At 34.7% G+C, this 20,292-nt stretch overlaps 1 protein-coding gene across 2 annotated transcripts in view; it reads left to right on the forward strand.

The window, feature by feature from the left end:
- The window catches only part of LOC109248522 (bifunctional heparan sulfate N-deacetylase/N-sulfotransferase 4), a 417,596-nt gene that overhangs the window by 268,587 nt on the left and 128,717 nt on the right, over positions 1-20,292 (forward strand). For both annotated transcript variants that reach the window (XM_019418297.2, XM_019418308.2), the window contains exons 4-5: positions 8,133-8,220; positions 18,456-18,610. In XM_019418297.2, coding sequence (XP_019273842.1) covers positions 8,133-8,220; positions 18,456-18,610 — 243 coding nt within the window. The remainder of the gene's footprint in view (positions 1-8,132; positions 8,221-18,455; positions 18,611-20,292) is intronic.

A 20,292-nucleotide genomic window follows, 5' to 3' on the forward strand; every position in this document is an offset into this window, starting at 1 on the left:
GCTGCCCAGGTGCCTCCATAGAAACTAACTTTTAAAGGAGAATACCAGTGGTGCAAATAATATTACCTGAAGGATCTTATGGTTCATATTTGATTCAAATTTATTTGATTCAAAATTCCAATCAATTAGGTAGAACATTAAAAGCATGGAAACAGAACAGAACACACTCATAGTTTGAGATGATCTATACAGACTGAACATGAGAATACAGTTGGAGAGAATTTGGGGCTGATAAGAACTGGGCAGTGTTTCACCTTGCTTATGGAAATTTTCTGATCCCAGGGCAAATGCAAGACCGCTAAGCAGAAAGCAGAAGCAGAAGTTCATCTCACATACTTTCAGAATTAACTGAAGTCAAAATGACTTCGAATTCTGTCAACACAAAGCTTCCCAGACCACTTTACAGTAACAAAGTTTAGGGGACAAGAAAAATCCATCCATACCCACTGGGAAGGAATTCAAAGTCACATGGAGTGATTTGCTGATGTAATCAAATGCAATTTACAACACTATAAATGCACTTCAAATTTAATGATTTATATAACCTTCATTGTGTTCTTTGATAATCAGGCAGAAAATGCAAACTCTTCACATACGTGACACGAGTTAATATTATTTTGCAAGGTCAAACCAATTTTCAAATTTTCTCTTTTCTTTGCCAGTACCTTTAATCGGCATCAGTGTTTCACCTTCTAGCATGCAAAAAGCACTCCTTATGCTATATAAGACTACTCCCCTTGCGCATATATACATTCCTTGTGCAGTTAGTTCCTGAAGTTTACCCTCCAGTTTTGGATAACAAAGACTGAAAAGCAATGGTGCTGTATGACTTTAAGGTCTCTTTCCTGTTAGGGTTGATGTAGAGGTTTCAACAACATGGTCATCCTGTTGTGAGAAAGAATGTTTAGTATAGCAGTGCAAGTATTGATTTTTCCCTCAAAACCTTTCCCAATTCTCCCACATCTGAATGTCAGAAATCTGAAGCATTAACGAAATTACACTCCACTTCACTTCCCACACCAGTCCATCAACATTACACTACTTTCTTCTATTCCCAGTACCTCCAGTAAAAACCACGCCTTTATTTATTTATTTATTTATTTATTTATTTATTTATTTATTTATTTATTTATTTATTTTTTCCTTCCTGGAACTACTACAAAAGTCTCCTAACTGATTTTCCTGTGTTTTGCTCCAGTTGTCCTACAATTCCTTCTCAGCAATGAGCCAGAAGATTCCATTTAAAATGTAAAATCATATCTTATGTGAGATGAAGTAAAGTGTGGTATATTAAGATGCCGAGGTTTTTCCTGACACTGAGCCTTGTTCTCACTGTCCCATTTGCCTGCAGCACACACTCCTCCAGAGCCCTGATTTGGGCATGGCTGGCCTCTCATTTTTCATGCTTCAACTAAATTGCCACTTTTTCAGAGAGGCTTCATAGATCATATTGCTTATCCTGTCGAAATTCAGGCACTCTGTGTTAGTTTCAATAAGAGCATATACTATAATTATTTTTGTACCACTAATTACAGTTTGCAATTAAATAATTATTTGGTTCATCTGCCATGTGTATCATGTTTGCCTAAACAGAACCCAATTTCTACGAGAACAACAAGCTTATCAGTTTTGTCAGATATTTTCTAACTCCTTAACATTATGTAGCTTTTTTAGCCTCTCTGTGCCTTATATGCCTCAAAAATAGGGTTAATTAAGGGATCACAGAGAGATTTAAATTTTTTTAATGCTTATGTATTTTGAGAGAGAGACACAGACAGTGAGTGAACCCGAGCGGGGGGCAAGCAGAGAGAGAGGGAGACAAAATCTGAAGCAGGCTTCAGCCTCTGAGCTGTCAGCACAGAGCCTGAAGCGGGGCTGGAATCCAGGAATGTGAGATCATGACCTGAGCAGAAGTTGGCCACTCAACTGCCCCAGCCACCCAGGCAGTCCATGGGATCACAGGGTATTTAAAGAGATAATCCAAATAGAGTGCTTCTCACAGGGCCTAACACATAGTAAAAGCTCCATTATTTTTAGCATTCTTTCCTGTGTCTTTAGTAACTAGAAGAGTGCCTAAAACATAGCAGGGATTCAATTATTATTGTTTCAATGGATGGATGAATTAATAATGGCACAAGGAGGAAGAGAGCCCAAAGGTTGAGCTTCAGATCCCTGGTTTCCTGGATACTTAGGCAAGAGATGAGAGATGGGAGGACAACACTTAAGTGATGACTAGGAAGATGAGAGAGAAATTGTTCTGAAATACCATAGTGTTTTTCTACTCAGCAAGTTGTTCTTCCATTGAGTCTGATTTCAGCAGAAGGATCGCCAAACCCCACATCTTTCTCCCCACAAATGGTCTCCACATTTCTTCAGTTTATAATTACAAACATTCATTCATTCTTCCTTAGTTAACTCTTCCATTCCATAATCACAGCCCAACTGTTCAATGTGAAATACCGTGGAAGATTTGGGGTATTGGTGTAATAAAATTCTGTCAGTGTATAAATTATATCAGACAATTTCCTCTTTGAGTAGCAGTAAGCGATTTTAAAAATGACAGAGCAAAAGAGAGAGAAAGTAGGTTTCTGAAAGAATACAAATCGCTTCTAAGGGAAAGGAGATGAACAAGAAGAGAGGCAGAGACTATCAAAGGCAAACTTCAAAAGCTTCATACTTTCACCCTGGGTCAGCCCTATTCATCTTCATTTGTACATTGACAAATAGTCTGCACAAAAGTGCATGGACTCCTGAGTCATTTCATCCTGGTTGGTCACACAAACTTACTGTAGTGGGACCTGAAGTTATTAAGGTTGGACCAAGTGTTAAGGCAAACATGCTCAATTTGGGCCCTCTCCTAGTGTTACGCACGTAGGCCACTTGAACTTTCCACAAAGCATTTTTTTCCACCTGGACCATAAGTATAGAGGTAACCTCTTCTGATTCCCACATCAAGATCTTGTAAGATAACTAAGATGACACTTTCATTTAATTATTGGATATATTAAAAAACTGTACAAGACAGTTAAAGGAACAAAAACTATCACCCTTTTGGGTTTGATTTGAAATTTTGGAAGTATAAGGCTATTCGATATATGTAGATAGTCATATCTTATGTGCAGTTACGGAAAGGGTTAGCCTCAATATCAGAGTGGGTTAAGGCATAAACAAAATACCCAAAAATAAATAAATATTTTTAAAAATTTAAAAAGGGGGGGGGGGGCGCCTGGGTGGCTCAGTCAGTTAAGCATCCAACTTCGACTCAGGTCTTGATCTCACCGTTCGTGAGTTTGAGCCCCGTGTCGGGCTCTGTGCTTACGGCTCAGACCTGGAGCCTGCTTCGGATTCTGTGTGTGTCTCTCTCTGCCCCTCCCCCTTCGTTCTCTGTCTCTCTCTCTCTCTCAAAAATAAATAAATATTTAAAAAAAAATTTTTAAAAAGGCATAAGCAACATACTTTGAAATTAGCATAAATATAAATAGTGCACTAACTTAATATTTCCCAAGGTTCCTTGACGGTTATAATCTCCAGCTTGAAGCTATAAGAATCACTATTAAATTTACAGTTTCCTAGGTTCCATTTTATACTCCAATTCAGAATTTCCAGAACATGGGCCTGGGAAAGTTACTTTACAAGCATTCTGGCAACTCATTTCATATGGGTAACCTGGAAACAATTGCTTGACCCTTTTTAGAAGCAACTAGGGTCTCTGATGAAATACACAAGCCTGGACCTTATCACATAAAACTAAATCAATAACTTTTCAAGTGGGAATCCAGAATTGACAATATTAGCAGTCTCTTTTAGAAAATTTTATGCACAATAAAGTTTGAAAACCATTGTTTTCTTTAACATTTTGTAGTAGGGCCAAGTCAGACTTGCTTTATTAAATACTGAGAACTTGTTATGGTAACATTATGCAAATGTAAGTAATATCTATTAAAATAATGAATTGTTGCCTTTTCTTAAGTTGTATATATTTATTCTCTTTAATATCTAGTCAAGTTCCTTAGTAAATTCTTCCCAGATAATGCAAAGGAATATCTTAAAGCTGTATATATATAGATATATATTTTTTTAATGTTTATTTTTGAGAGAGAGAGAGAGTGGGGGGGGGAGGGCAGAGAGAGAGGGGGATAGAGGATACAAAACAGGCTCTGTACTGACAGCTCCAACTCAGGAACTGTGAGATCATGACCTGAGCTGAAGTCAGATACTCAACCAAATGAGCCACCCAGGTGCCCGAAAGCTGTTTATATTTCTTATGAGATAAACTATTAAAGAAAGTAACAAGTTTATTGTCTAAACACTAAATATATTTCACTTTACATTTATGTTCAAAAGTTAGTGAAATTTCCTCACAAAATATTCAGATAAAAAAGCTTATCTGTAGCTACATGTTGTTTCCTAAACTTTACAATTTGATTTTTATCTATAATTGACACATATTACTTCCACTTTATAAACAAGTTTTTCCAAAGTAAGTTTTTTTTAGTTTCATTATATTTCATTTATTCACAATTTTATATTTGTCTTTTCTTATCTAACATTTCTTCTGACACTTTACACTTCCTCTATTTCTATTCTTTACTTTTTCTATGTTTCTTCTTTAATTTTTGTGGTTTAACATTTTTTTCTTTTAAGCTTATTTATGATTTTTATTTTTAAAATTGGACTATTTTATTACTCATTATTTGTATCTCTCTTCCTTCACCATCGAAAGACCATGGAAATTTTCTTTCCCTGAATTTTGGAAGTTAAAGAACTTTTTTATACTGAAATAGTCAGTCATGGAATCTTTTAGGGTCTGCCTTTTTAATCTATTTGTTTTGTTTTACTTATAGAAATTGTAATTTTTACCCCACATTAATCAAAATTACATGTTGGGAGAGTATGACTAGACAATTCTATTTCTTTCAACAGTAGAAGGGTCTGCCAAATTCTTCATAGTTATTAGTACCACTGGAAGAAAATCCATCTGTCCTCGCTTCTGTGAGCTTGTCTTACTAGGTAATCTATAATATAAGATTATAAAGCATCCATGATATAAATGTCCTGGTGAAATGTAGCATCCTATCCATATTGTTCTGATATCATTTAATGGTATGGTCCATGAACCATGTTTATCATTTTACCATCAGAAATATGTTACTAATTAAAATAAAGGAAACTAATTCAATTGATTGCCTTCCACATTTACAAAAATATATCTAGCAATAAGGAATATGTAAAAATAAGTAAGGTTTGATTGACTTGAAGATGCTTATAGACTAGAAGAAGTGGGATATAAAGTGATGTAGTAAAGAAGAAAATAATGTAAGTCTTAAGAAAAATAATTTAGGAACTTTGGGAGATAAAAAAAGTAAAAGCTTTGAGGCATCAGGGCAGGCTTCATACAGAAATGGCATTTGGGCAGAACTTTAAAGAATGGATGGGTTTGGGGAATAGGATCTGGAGCAGCTGGAGACTAAACAAAAGGAACAGAGTAAGGAAAGGCACGGAGAAATATAGGAATGGGAATAGATCCAGAGGACAAGGTGATTTGGGGGAAACAACAATGCTTGTAGCTTAATTGGAAAAGTGGAGGCGCCAACAATACCTAATAGGTGGGGAGAGAATGACACATTGAGTGCTCATTGGCAGCATTTATTGAGTTTCTACTGTGTGCCAGGCATTTAGCTGTATACTTTCTACAACATAATGCCCAATAATAGTGTGAAACAGGTATTAAACATTATCCCATTTACAGATAAGGGAAAGAAAGCATTAGAGAACTGAAATGACCAACAAGGCTGAGCCATTAATTGAATGGCCTCCTTGACCCCAAGGGTGAAGTACATTTACTGCCTCTGGGATGTTAGCATGATTGCAGAATGTAAGGCAGATTAGAGGAAGATAAAACTGAAGGGTGGGAAGGTTAGCAGACTATAGTGTTTTAAAAGCCCAAGAAAAAGACAATGGAGGTGTTCCTAAAGTGGTGGCAAGTTGATTGAGGGAAAAATACATTGTTTGATGTTTATTGATTTGATTTTGATTTATTTGATTTATTTTCCCCTAATCAAGCATTGAAAATGTGGGCCCACTCCATCAGTATAAATTAAAATCCCTTACTGGTCTATCATAACATGCTCTAGATTTCTTTGTAGAACTTATCATGAGTTGTAATTATACATTTTACTGTCTATTTAAATTCTCTCTCCCTCTCTAAGCATTAAAGTCCTAGGTTAAAGGGACTATGCTTGTTACACCCAATATATACACTAAATATATGTATCCACCTACAATAAATATATAGTGATTTTAAGATACTGGAGAACTAAATGCAAAATAATGACTTCGAGAACCCAGAGGTAAGAAATGGAAGGGGATTGGAGTGGTGAGGAATACAGGGGAAAGGAGTGTTTTAAAAAAACTAATTGAAGTTATGGAAGCCCAGGGATTGTGCATTGAATAAAGTAAGAAACCCAGAAAAAGAAACTTACTAAGATAAAAAGATGCATGATATTTTCAACTTAACACTGTATTCCACAGGATTTACCAATATGCTTGACTATTTCAAAAGACTTTATTTTTAACTCCAACCTCTTTTTAGTATTTAGGTTTTTTTTTCTTTCTGAGAACTTTTAAAAAATATATTACATATAACTGAGTCAAACTAAATAAGCCTATTTTTTTCCTTTTTCTACTTAATTCATAATATTTAAATAAGATTGGCCAGGATTACATGCAATGTAACTGTAACCTAGGATAACCACTGATTATGCAGTTATCAACCTTTTAGTTATTCTTTTATCTAATTAAGCTAATTTGCAGGAGAGTCCTCTTAATTCTGGAGGAGTAAATAGTTCCACAAATTTTTTAAGCAGATACTTATCCACTGTGACTAATACTCAACAGAATTGTCTAAATTTCTGTTCACCTTAACATATTGATAGCAGTAACCAAAAATTGGTCTTACTAATATGTCTAGTTTGAAACGAATTTTTCATTTTCATCAGAACAAAGTAAATCCCCTTTAAAAATCCATTTAAAAACAGGAAAAGCATTCTGAATCAATAAGCAAACTAAAAAGCCCAAGGATATGAGAGTTCTGAATTATGCTACATATGTTGGCATAGGAATAATAGCAGTTTAAGGATTGGCAGAAAATTTACAGGACTAAGTCTGACTCTAAGATTAACATCAGTGTGTTCCTATCCTGTCTACAAATAAGAAATTAACATAGAATAATTCCAGATACAGAAAATAGGCACATTTTTCCACAGTTGGAAAAGTTTTCTTTATGGAATTGGCTATTTATTTTCTATCTGTCCTTGCCTGGTTCATATTTCAAGATTTGCAATCAATATAAATTATACATTTATCTTTAGTTTATTTGGTTGAGAACCCAAGCTTTTAATGTAATGATTATCCCTTATAAAATGATAGGGGAGGGGCGCCTGGGTGGCTCAGTCGGTTAAGCGGCCGACTTCGGCTCAGGTCATGATCTCACAGTTCATGAGTTCGAGCCCCGCGTCGGGCTCTGTGCTGACAGCTCAGAGCCTGGAGCCTGCTTCTGATTCTGTGTCTCCCTCTCTCTGACCCTCCCCCATTCATGCTCTGTCTCTCTCTGTCTCAAAAGTAAATAAATGTTAAAAAATTAAAATTAAAAAAAAATAAAAATAAAAAAATAAAATGATAGGGGAGGTAGCACAGTTAAATAAATACTGAATTGCAACTCAAACAAATATTACCTTTCCATTCCTTACTAACGAATTAAAGACTTGTCTATATCCAAAAATTCTGAAAATTTTCTCCCAAGGAAAAAAAAGTGTAATAATCTGAAATCAAGAAATGACTCACATGGAAATGAAAAATGATTTCAGTGCTGTGTGTTTAGAGAATTGCCTCTCAGCAACTTATAATGTGCTTAGGGCTTAACTGCTTCATAATTTGGTGAACTTCAATAAAAATAATAATAGTGATTATAATACCTGAGATATGAATAGCACATAACAGTAGCCATCAAAAACCCAAAAAGCAACAAAGCCCATACTATTTTGTTTCACTCATGCATACACATTTGAAAAAGAGGCATCCCAAAACTTCATATTTATTTTTCTAAAATCATGTTAATTTCTTATTTATTTCAGGCATTACTAGAGACTCAAAATTTACTGCGCACTCAGGTTGCAAATTTTACCTTCAACCTTGGATTTTCAGGGAAGTTTTACCACACAGGTAAGAAGGAGCTTTGTGTTCTCAGGAAGCTACATATAAATAGGAGAGAGGATTTTAAATGTTTCATAAGTAGGAGAAATAGAATATCTGGACTGATTATGGGAAAAACTTGGATGCATTATATGAGTAGCCAAATCCAAAATCAATGAGCTTGTTTACTTTGGCAAATACTGTTAGAATCAAGGGCAAAAGAGAAAGAGAACTGACTTTTTCAACTCAGTAAAAGAAACCAAGATCATTGTTTAAGTTGTGACTATGCATCTTGTCTCTCAGCATGGTCCAAGTAGAAAGCATAGTGATGATGATGATGATGATGATGATGATGATGATGATAATGGTGATGATGATCATGATGATGGCAATAACACTCTAATAATAATATAATGGACAGTGTTTTTAAAAAGTCAGATAGTCAAGGTGACAGACATTTTTGTACATATTATTTTCCTTTGGGAAACACCTGGTGATAAGAGAGGAATTTTGTAGCCTCAAAGAAAATCAATAGAGTCTAAGAGTCACCTTGCTTAATTTACCTTCCCTTGCAGGATTTTTCCCTAAAAATATTACAATAATTTGGCCCAACATGCATTAAAACCATCATAATAAGGCTTGCATTTCTTTCCATCTCTATCCAGCCACAGTTGCACTTCTGTTCAGTGTCAGCTTTTAACAAATTCTTAAAATGTGATTGGTGTTCATGCACTACTCTATATTCTGATATTCCTCACCTCTCTACCCACCGTCATCTCCAGAATTTGACTTTTATTTTCTGAATATCAGCATTCTAATGTCTGGCACTAGTATGGACAAAGCTATGTTCATAGAGCATAGAAGTGACTATCTCGTAATAACGACAAAAATAGCACAAAATGGTGTGTTAGAGTCTGTATTAGGGCAAATACATACTATCTGCTCCTATTTCTGCATTTGTGATTTTGCACTGTCATTACTTCATAGTATCTTAGTGAAAACATTTCATAGTATTCTCTATGCATGCATGTTATTGACATTAAAAATATCCTGTGCAAAGGTAGTCTTTAATGATCGTAAATGCAGCTCATTTACCCAAAGAAGCTTTTTAATGTTTACCCAAAGAGGCTCAGCATGGTTTATTAGAATATTGAAGCAGCAATGTCTTATTGGCTTTTCTTTAATGCTTTTTCCCTCCTGCTTTGAAACATGTAAATCTGTTTAAAGTAATAGAAGGAAAATTAGTATTTAGACCAGTTGATAAATCAAATGATTGCATATTTTAAAAGGACATTTTGCAGAAAGAGATTTGGGTCATCATATCTGCACAGGCAAAGCAATTCCAGCTTACAATTTTGAAAATAGACATAGTTTTGTAAATCTTCTTCAAAAGCCCCCTCAAGAAATGAGTTCAGGCCTAAGAAGCTCTGACTCTGAAGTTATAAAGCAGATAACTCTAAAGGCTATATCTACTCACACAGGGGGAAAATTATGGGATTATTTGAAGTTCACACACAAACAATGCTATTTTGTCTTAAATAGCTAGATAGTACAAGTAAAGCCATTCTTTTGGTTGAAATATATCTGGATAACTGCCTCAGGTCTTTTATTTACTTTTCATATTCAGACCTATTAAACCTGGCAGACATTCACAGAGTTAATGTTGATAGCAGGTTATAACACTTCCCATTTCTTCTTTATGATCCCAAACATGTACACAGTACACATCCACTAGGAAATGAACAAGACACTAGTTAATATCACAGGGATAGTTGTTGGAGGAAGGTACAAAAAATCATTTTAATTATATCTTTTAAAAAGACCTTATTGACTCCTTATGTTGGTACTAACCTAACAAAAATAATGGAAGAAATTCTATTATGTTATGTTGTGTTATGTAGTAGTACACTTTAGAGACCATACATTTAGGTTACACTTTATGAATGCATGTATATATACACACATGCATTCCTAAATCCCAGAAGTTTACTTTCCTTCACGTGAATATGAAACTTTCATTGATTTGCATCCATTGAATCATTGAAGAGCACCCATATTGTATTTCAAAAGTGCATCTTACTACGTTAAGTAGTTATTAATTTACCCAAAGATACCAAGGTTTCCTCTAGCATGGAATAACATGGTGATGCCCACTCAGGGAGGGCATACCTTTATCTTATCTAGTCACGTTCTTATATGGAGGCTTAACTGTATGGGAAAAAGTTTGCAAATCAGGGAAGTGCTTTCCTTATACTTGCACTCTGCTGTGATGTGTAACTATTAGAAGATGGCCTTGTCACAATGATTGTCTCTGTTCTCTCCCAGGATGTTCTGATTTCCCAATGCATGAGGATGCTGATTGATGAGCCTCATTGTTTTGAAGACATTTAATCACATATGCCCAGTGTAATAATGATAGATTCTTCATTTCTTAGACTGCTTCACTTATTTGTATTTTCCATGTATTCTTTCCTGTTCAGTTTCTCTGTCCTTCACGTGCTAAAAACAATCTCACCCAAAAAGGACATATCGCTAAGCATTCCCGAACAGTCAGCCACTCACAGGTGCCAAATTGAAAGAGGAAGGACATACTGTTGATTAAAAGGGGAAAAAAAGTGTGGAGTTTGAAATAAAGAGTTTTAGTCTGGAAATATGTAAATCTTGATTGGAATTGCACAATGAAAGCTCGATTAAAGAATAAAGACATTACAACATTAGGATGCCTTCTAGGGATAAAGGGCTATAAGTATGATTTTTCGTAGGGCATAATTTCTAGTGACAATTGTCACTCTTTATAATTAATAATAAATTAATATGATTCAATCAATTACTCCATGGATATTTGTGAATTGTGTTAATATTTTTAATGAGAATTCATTTTACAAAAATATAGATCCTTTATATAAAACTATTACCTTTCAAACATGAAAGTAAAAGGTATTACAATCGTTCACTTATGTTTGCTTTTAGTTTTTGATTTTTTTGTATAAAGTATTGGTTCAAAGAGTAGGTATTAGCAACAGATTGCTTTTGTTCAAATCCAGACTTTGACATTTACTAGCTTTGTGAACATAAACAGGTTATTTAAACTTTCTTTGCCTCAGTTTCTGCATCTCCAAATGAGAATAATAATAATATCTCCCTCATCTAGAACATGTTCTAAGTGCTATTTTTTATTACTATCACTTTAAAAAGTATTTTTATATAAGATCAAATTTTATCAAAGAATTAAACTGAATAATTCACATAGCTCTATTTTCTAATTATGAAATCATAGGTAACATGCATCCATGCACTCATTTATTCATTCATTTTATTTACTTATTTATTTGTATTTTTGTTTACCTTTAAAGAGAGCTTTAAAGTACTACAGTATGGCAAACACAATCATTAACTGAAATAACACTGTTCTTATTCACATGTAGAAGTAGCATTCTTAGAAACAACTTTTATGTATGTGCCTTACATTCAGTGAAGCAATGCATTGTAAACATATATATACAATGAAATAGTAAACTCTCCTTATTTATAGATACAAGTAGCATTCTTAGAGATATATTTTCTACATGTGTCTTTTTGAAGGTTTTATAGGCAATGCAATGTACTGAACACATTTTCTGAAATTAATTTTCTTAATTTTTAATTGAAGTATCACTGACATACGATATATTAGATTCAGGTGTACAACATCGTGATTTGAAAATCACATACATTACAATTTGTTCACCATGATAAGTGTGGTTTCCACAGTCAAAGTTATTACAATGTTATTGACTATATTCCCCATGCTATACTTTTTATCCCCGTAATTTATCTATTTTATAACAGAGAGATTATACCTCTCAATCCCCTTCACCCTATTTCACCCACCTGCCACTCCTGTCCCTTCTGGCAACATCTATTTTGTTCTCTCTATATATGAATTTGTTTCTCCTTTTTGTCATTGTTGTTGATATTGTTGTTTGTTTTGTTTTTTAGATTTTACCTGTAAGTGAAATTATATGATATTTATCTTTCTCTGACTTATTTCATTTAGCATGCTATCCATCCATGTTGTCCCAAATGGCTAAGATTTCATTATTTCTTTACAACTGAGTAACATTCCATTGTGTATATATACCACATCTTCTTTATCCATTCATCTATGGATAGACACTTCGATTTCTTCTGTATCTTGGCTATTATAAATACTACTGCAGTAAACATAGGTGTTCATATATCTTTTTAAATTAGTGGGTTTCTTTTTCCTTGTGTAAGTACCCAGAAGTGGAATTACTGGATTTGTAGCTCTAGTTTTAGTTTTTTGAGGAACCTCTGTACTGTGTTGTATAGTGGCTGCACCAGATTCCTGCCAACAGTGCACAAGGATTCTCTTTTCTCCGCATCCTTGCCATCACTTCCTATTTCTTATATTTTGATACTGGCCATTCCGACTGGTGTGAAGTGATATCTCATCATGGTTTTGATTTGCATTTCCCTGATGATTAGAGATGTATCCTTTCACATGTCTTTTGGCCATCTGAGGTCTTTGGGAAAATGTTTATTCAGTACCTCTGCCCATTTTAATTGGATTATTTGTGGAATTTTTGGTATTTTCAGGAGTTCTTTATCAGATATATCATTTGCAAATATCTTCTCCCATTCAGTAGGTTGCCTTTTTGTTTTATTGTTGGTTTCCTTTGATCTGCAAAATCTCTCTAGTGTGATGTAGTCCCAAAAATAAATTTATTTTTGCTTTAGTTTTTCTTGACTGGAGAGATATATACAGAAAATTATTGCTGAAGATGATGTCCAAGAGATTACTGCCTATGTTTTATTTTAGGAGTTTTATTGTTTCAGGTATTATATTTAGATCTTCAATCCCTTCTGAGTTTGTTTTGTGTATGCTGTAAGAAAGTGACCCAGTTTCATTATTTTGTATATAGCTGTCCGGTTTTTCCAACACCATTTATTGAAGAGACTGTCTTTTCTTCACTGTATATTTTTTCTTCCTTTGTCATAGATTAATTGACCATGTAAGTATGGCTTTCTTTCTGGGCTCTCTATTCTGTTCTATTGCTCTGTGTATATTTTTGTGCTAGTACCATACTGTTTTGATTATAATAGGTTTGTAGTATAGTTTGAAATCTGGGATTGTGATATTCCCAGTTTTGTTCTTCTTTCTTGATTGCTTTGACTATTTGAGATCTTTGTGATTTCATACAAATTTTATTTGTTCTTGTTCTGTGAAAAATGCCATTGACATTTTGATACAGATTGCATTGAATCTGTAGATTGCTTTGGGTAGTATGGACATTTTAACAATATTAATTCTTCCAGTCCATCAGCATTATATCCATTTGTTTGCAATTTCTTCATCTTCTATTTCTTTCATCAATGTCTTATAGTCTTTAGGGTACTGATGTTACACCTCCTTGGTTAGGTTTATTCCTAGGTATTTTATGATTTTTGGTGCAAGTGTGATTGCATTGTTTTCTTAATTTCTCTATCTGTTCTTTTGTTAGTGTGTAGTGTATTCATGTATGAAACTACAACAGATTTCTGTATACCGATTTTTTATTCCGCAGCTTTGTTGAATAGATTACTTCTAGAGCTAATAGATAACTATAGATAGGTAATTTTTTTAATGTTTATTTTTGAGAGAGAGAGAGAATGAGTGGGGGAGGGAAAGAGAGAGAGGGAGACAGAAGATCTGAAGCAGGCTCTGCACAGAACCTGATGCCAGTCTCGAACTCACAAACCCTGAGAATGTGACCTAAGCCAAAGTGGGATGCTTAACTGACTAAGTTCCCCAGGTGTCCCTATTAGGTAACTTTTAATTGATTTTTATCACCACACGGTTATTTTTACTTAGTGTAATAGTTAAAATTAGTTTATCTATACCCACCTATATGAAACCATGCCAGAGACAATATACAAAGAAAATCACAACGTCTTCTTACCATTTAGGAATTACAATATTTCATACATAATGAACAAATATAAGGCAGACATTTTTACAAAAGCAATAATGCAGACACTGGAATTTTATAAATTGCATTTTAATGTTGCCTTCTGGGAATTAACCTATAGCCCAGATCTTGCTAAAATTATTATTATATGGGCAGACTTAAAGGACTTTTAGAGGCATGCTGTTATCTCATTACAAGATCTTCCACAAGTGATAACAAAAAGTGAATTCTTCAATATTTTACTTCTGAATTTAAAACTTCCTATTTTTTGAGAATTGGAAGGAGTAAAAGGGAATAACTGTTAAATGAGAACAAAAAATACTATATTTTTAATTAATAATGATGTTGATTTGAATCTAGATTAGATTAGAAGTGAAAGCCTTAATATTAACACAAATTCTTGTGTTACAAAGAACTGTAACTTGTGTTAAATCTAGTCATGTATAAACTACAAATTATATCCTCACATAATTTAGGCATAAATTAGGTATAAATAAATACTTGTTTATGGTGATTCAAAAATTTAATATTTTCATTTAGTTGGATTTTAAAACGTGAAATTCTGCTGTGGGGCCTCAGCATGATTTGGTATCATATTTTTCATTAAGTTATTTCTAGTGTTGTAAGCTTGCCTCACAAGGCTTTGAATTATAAAACTGTATAAAGTAAGAGAAAGGCTAATGGGAAATTAATCTATGAAGTGAAAAAATAAGGTTTTAGTTTTACTCTCAACTTTGTGAAGCATGTTTATAAATTGACACAATCGCTAGTATAAAAATTAGTAAGATTTTATGATCAGTCATGTATTTGTTTACATCAATAGTCTGCAAATTTTCCTTAAATGGAGGGATTGACCTCCTTCCTGGTCAAGTATGTATTTTGTGCTTCCTGCTACTTTCAGTAACAATCAGTGAAGTTTAAAGTGAATGGAAGTATTTCTCAAACATTCTATATTCAAAGCACAACAGAAGAGTGGGAGAACTATTGATTCATTCATCGCATGTGACATAAAGTATCTTTCTAATCTGTGCCTCAGTGGGTGAATTATGGCTATAATAAACACTTGGTGTAAACACTTCCTGCTTAAAATCCATATAAGGAATTGATAAACTTCTCTTCATCTGGATTTCAGTGTTTGATATTGTCTATATTAACAAGAGTCCATGAATGGCAAGTCCTTCATACTAACAATTTTAGCTAAAGTTAACAAAAATCAAGGATACTGTCTGCTTACCTTGTTCATAAGACTTTTATCACATTCAAAACTTCCATTTTTTACCCTTTGTTTAGTAGCAACTGCTCTAGTACTGCGGTGCCCAAACTCTAATCCTGGTGGTCCTTACAACTTTTAAGAAATATGCGTTATGAACTGTATCCCAGAAATAATGCATATACATAAATACACACGAAAATTGGCATCTACTGGGGCACCTGGGTGGCTCAGTCAGTTGAGCGTCTGATTTGGGCTCAGGTCATGATCTCAGGATTTGTGGGTTCCGGCCCTGCATCAGGCTCTGTGCTGACCGCTTGCTCAGAGCCTGGAGCCTGCTTCGGATTCTGCGTCTCCTTCTTTCTCTGCCCCTCCCCCGCTCACTCCTTGTCTCACTGTTTCTCAAAAATAAATAAATGTAACAAAAATTAAAAATAAAAAATAAAAAAATGTAAAACATGACATCTACTTCAGCATACATACGAAAACTCTGACGTCCTCTGACGTTGTATTATTATGGACTGAATTAAATTATTCACCTATTTACTGCTTTGGGAAGTGGTATGATATAGTGCAAGTTAAAGAAATCCAATCTCTGACTTTTAGAAATTTATACTCTAGGCAGGCAATGGTTTCAGGATTTGTAAAAATATATGAATTTAGAACACTGCAAGTATAAACTAGTAGATATTACTTTTAAGAAGAGAGATATCCTGATATTTACAATGTGCTTGCTATCTGCAAGTCACGATATTAGTGCTTTAATAAATTGATCTCATTGACTTTTCACAAAGACCCAATGAGATAGATATTAAATCCCCATTTTGAACCAGGAAACTGAGACTCAGAGGAGTTAACTTGTACAAGAGGGCATAGTCAAGTAAATGGCAGAGGCAGGGACCCTACTTCTGTACTTAGTGACACCAAATATATATTTTCACCATTTCACGGCGCTACTTACTGCATGATCAGTGAAATCTTTATTATGAGACACAGAAATGCAATGTCTGGAGAAGATTCCTTTAAGAAATGCCTTTGTGGGCACCTGGGTGGCTCAGTCGGTTAAGCATCTGACTTGGGCTCAGGTCATGATCTCACAGTCCGTGGGTTCGCGCCCGCCCGGGCTCTGTGCTGACAGCTCAGAGCCTGGAGCCTGCTTCCGATTCTGTGTCTCCCTCTCTCTCTGACCCTCCCCCGTTCATGCTCTGTCTCTCTCTGTCTCAAAAATAAATAAAACCGTTTAATAAAAAAAAAGAAATGCCTTTGTTTTTTAATATTTATTTGCTTAATATTAAATTTAGCTGCTGTCTGTAAAGCATACTATGTTGTAGAAAAATAAACCAAATAAATACACCTCACACAATAAGCCATATCTGTTATTTTAATTCACTTAGTTAAATATCTAGAGACCAAACAAGAATCAATTCTTACATTATTGATTCAAAACATTTTAAAATTAGACTGCATACTGTAAAACTGTACAAAAACTATATGATTTCATACAGTGAAAATATTTGTGAGTAGCTGTGACAAAGTGAATTCTTGTAGAAGTAAGTTGTTATTTCTTTTTTTTTTCCACTTGTGGCATAACAAATGGTTTTTACTATGCCTTGAGCACTGTTAACAGATTTTCCTAATAGAGGATGAGAAGATTTTTAAAAATTTTTTTATGTTTATTTATTTTTGAGAAGGAGACAGAGCATGAGCAGGGGAGGAGCAGAGAGAGAGAGGGAGACACAGAATCTGAGGCAGGTTCCAGGCTCTGAACTGTCAGCACAGAGCCTGACTCAGGGCTTGAACTCATGACCCGCAAGATCATGACCTGAGCCAAAGTTGGACACTGACAGAGCCACCAAGGTGCCCCAAGAATGAGAACTTTATATCAGTTTTAAGTTCTCAAGTCAAGTTTCTATTGTGTTAATAACTTCATTGTTCATGTTTTATGAAATATTAATATCAAAATAGGAAATATGTATGTTCATAATATTTATGTTAAGATGTAAGGATACAAAAGTAATTATACAATGTTAGCTGATTTTTTTAAAGTAAGTAGAAAAAGATTTAAAACAAAAGCACCAAATGTTTCTACCAGTTTTAGGTGATGATCTTTGTTTTTATTTTGTTTTGGGGCATCATATATCACTAGTCTGTGCTAGTTATACTTATCCAATAAGCTTATGTTGCTTTTGTAATCAGAAAAAATTAACAAACTTCATCAGTTAAATTTTAAGCTCAATTTTAGATGCATATACAAGAATATTTTTAAGAATAAAAAAAAGATCTCTGATTAGGTTTCCCCTGTATATACAAAAAGGAAGAGAATTATCAGCTGATAATTTTTTTTATGGCTTATTTATTTATTTTGAGAGAGACAGAGAGTGTGAGCAGGGGAGGGGCAGTGAAAGAAGGAGAATCTCTAGCAGGCTCTGTGTTCTCAGTGCAGAGCCCATGCGGGGCTCAGAACTGTGAGTTCATGACCTGAACTGAAATCTAGTCCCATGCTTCACCATCTGAGCCACCCAGCCTCCTCAGCTGATCATTTTAAAACAAAAATAAGTTGTCTCAGGGTGCCTGGGTGGCTCAGTCCTGTTGAGGGCCCAACTCTTGGTTTCAGCTCAGGTCACGAGCCTAGGATCATGGAATCGAGCCCCACATTGGGCTCTGTGCTAAGCTTGGAGCCTTCTTGAGATTCTCTCTCCCTCTCTCCCTCTCTCTCTCTCTCTCTGTTCCTCTACCCCCTCCCCCCACTTGTGCTCTTTCTCTCAAATAATAAATAAATAAATAGTCTCGAATGAAGTCTGCTTATTATTGTCATCATATACTAGCAATTCTAAACAGTGTCAGTGATAAAATACCCCTAAATTCTAAATTAAACACCTATCTGAACTTGGGGCTACCACACTTACCCCAACTCATCACAACCCCCAGCCACATTGCCCCTGATATAATTTAGACTATGGTCATTTCTTTTTATTATTATTGAGAACAATGCAAAATTGGATTTGCATATCAATAATAAGAAGAAGAATAAAAACCTGACAAACATAATCCTCAAGCTAGTATGAAATTTGCGTTTAAACCCTTTTTAACTTTATGTTTTACAGGGACTGAAGAGGAAGATGAAGGCGATGACCTTTTGCTTCGGTCTGTAGATGAGTTCTGGTGGTTTCCTCACATGTGGAGCCATATGCAACCTCATCTCTTCCATAATGAGTCATCTTTAGTTGAACAGATGATTCTCAACAAGGAATTTGCCCTGGTGAGCACATTTTATTGGAATATTTTTCAAACTGAGTTATGATCTATCAGTGGATTATAAAATCAATTTACTGGGTTGAATACAACAGAAATAGAACAGAAGATATCAAAGAGTGCATCACACGTATTAAGGGTATAAATTGATTTGTGTTATTTTGTTTCAGGAATGTGTGTGTGTGTGTGTGTGTGTGTGTGTGTGTGTGTGTATGGTGTGTGTGTGTATATATATATATATATATATATATATATATATATGACCATGATATGATATAAAATGTATTTCAAAAAGTATGTTATTGTCAGAAAATTACTATCTTTTGTTTTATGGAAGAATTATTCTTGCATCTATGAGAAAGAAATATAGTACTTTCTCCATTGTATTCCTGGTATTATAATTACGTTCTCAAAGCATTAATTATAAGGGATGGATGGATGGATGGGTGACGTGAAACATTACAACAGTGATTGAGAACCAGTGGTTCAAACTGCAGCATGTGCTGGGCCCAATCCTGAAGTTTCTGATTCAGTATATTTTCAAAGACACCTGAGAATTTGCATTTCTAACAAATTATCTGATGGCCCATAAGCCAAACCTGGCCTGCTGCTTGCTTTTTATTGTCCCTAAGCTAAGATATTTTTGTTCTGTGGGTTTTTCGTTGATTGTCTTTTATGTTTTTAAATGATTGACAATCAAAGGCACAATAATATTTTGTGACATAGAAATTGCATAAAATTCAGATTTCGAAGTACATATAAAAATGTTACTGGCACACTGCATACTCCTACTTTTATGTATTGTCTGCGGCTGCTTTTTCTCTATAGAAGCAGAGTTGTGCAGTTGCAGAAGAGACAATATATGGCCCACAAAGCCTAAAATATTTGCCTTTACTGAAAAAGTTTGCCCACCCTGTTCTAAATATTAGGTAAACTATGCATCCCTTTAACAATCTAACGAAAGAAATATTTTTCCCAGAAAAATACTCAGGTGCACGTTCTCACATCTTCACACGGAAGGAATAGATCATCACAAGGGGTATGTGAATCACCCCAAGATTCTGGGCCCCAGATAAAACCTATCTTTAAATGAACAGTTTTCAATTAAAATAAAGAGTTCAGGGCCCCTGGGCAGCTCAGTCAGTTAAGTGTCCAACTCTTGACTTTGGCTCAGGACATGAACTCACAGTTCCTGAGTTCAAGCCCTGCATCAGGCTCTGCACTGACAGCACGGAGCCTGCTTGTGATTCTGTTTCTTCCCCTCTCTGCCCCTCCCACTCTTGCTCTCTATCTCTCTCTCAATATAAATAAAAAATAAACTTAAAAAAAATAAAATAAATAGTTCATATGTACTATGTGATCGTTGATGTTTCATTTTTTAAAAGCCGTATTAACAGGCATAGACCTAATCAGTCGGTTAAGTGTCCAACTTCAGCTCAGGTCATAATCTCATGGCTTATGGATTCAAGCCTCACATCCAGCTCTTTGTGGACAGCTCAGAGCCTAGAGCCTGCTTCAGATTCTGTGTCTCCCTCTCTCTCTGCTCCTCCCCCACTCATGCTCTGTCTCTCTCTTTCTCTCTCTCTCAAAAATAAATAAACATTAAAAAAAAATTTTAAGAGGCATAGACCTAAGGCCAAATGTGTACTATGATATTTTTCGAAGTTATGCCTAGTTATGTTATTATGT

This window comes from Panthera pardus, unplaced genomic scaffold, assembly GCF_024362965.1.
Source record: "Panthera pardus isolate Hobbes unplaced genomic scaffold, ASM2436296v1 HiC_scaffold_13, whole genome shotgun sequence".
Lineage (NCBI taxonomy): Eukaryota > Metazoa > Chordata > Mammalia > Carnivora > Felidae > Panthera > Panthera pardus.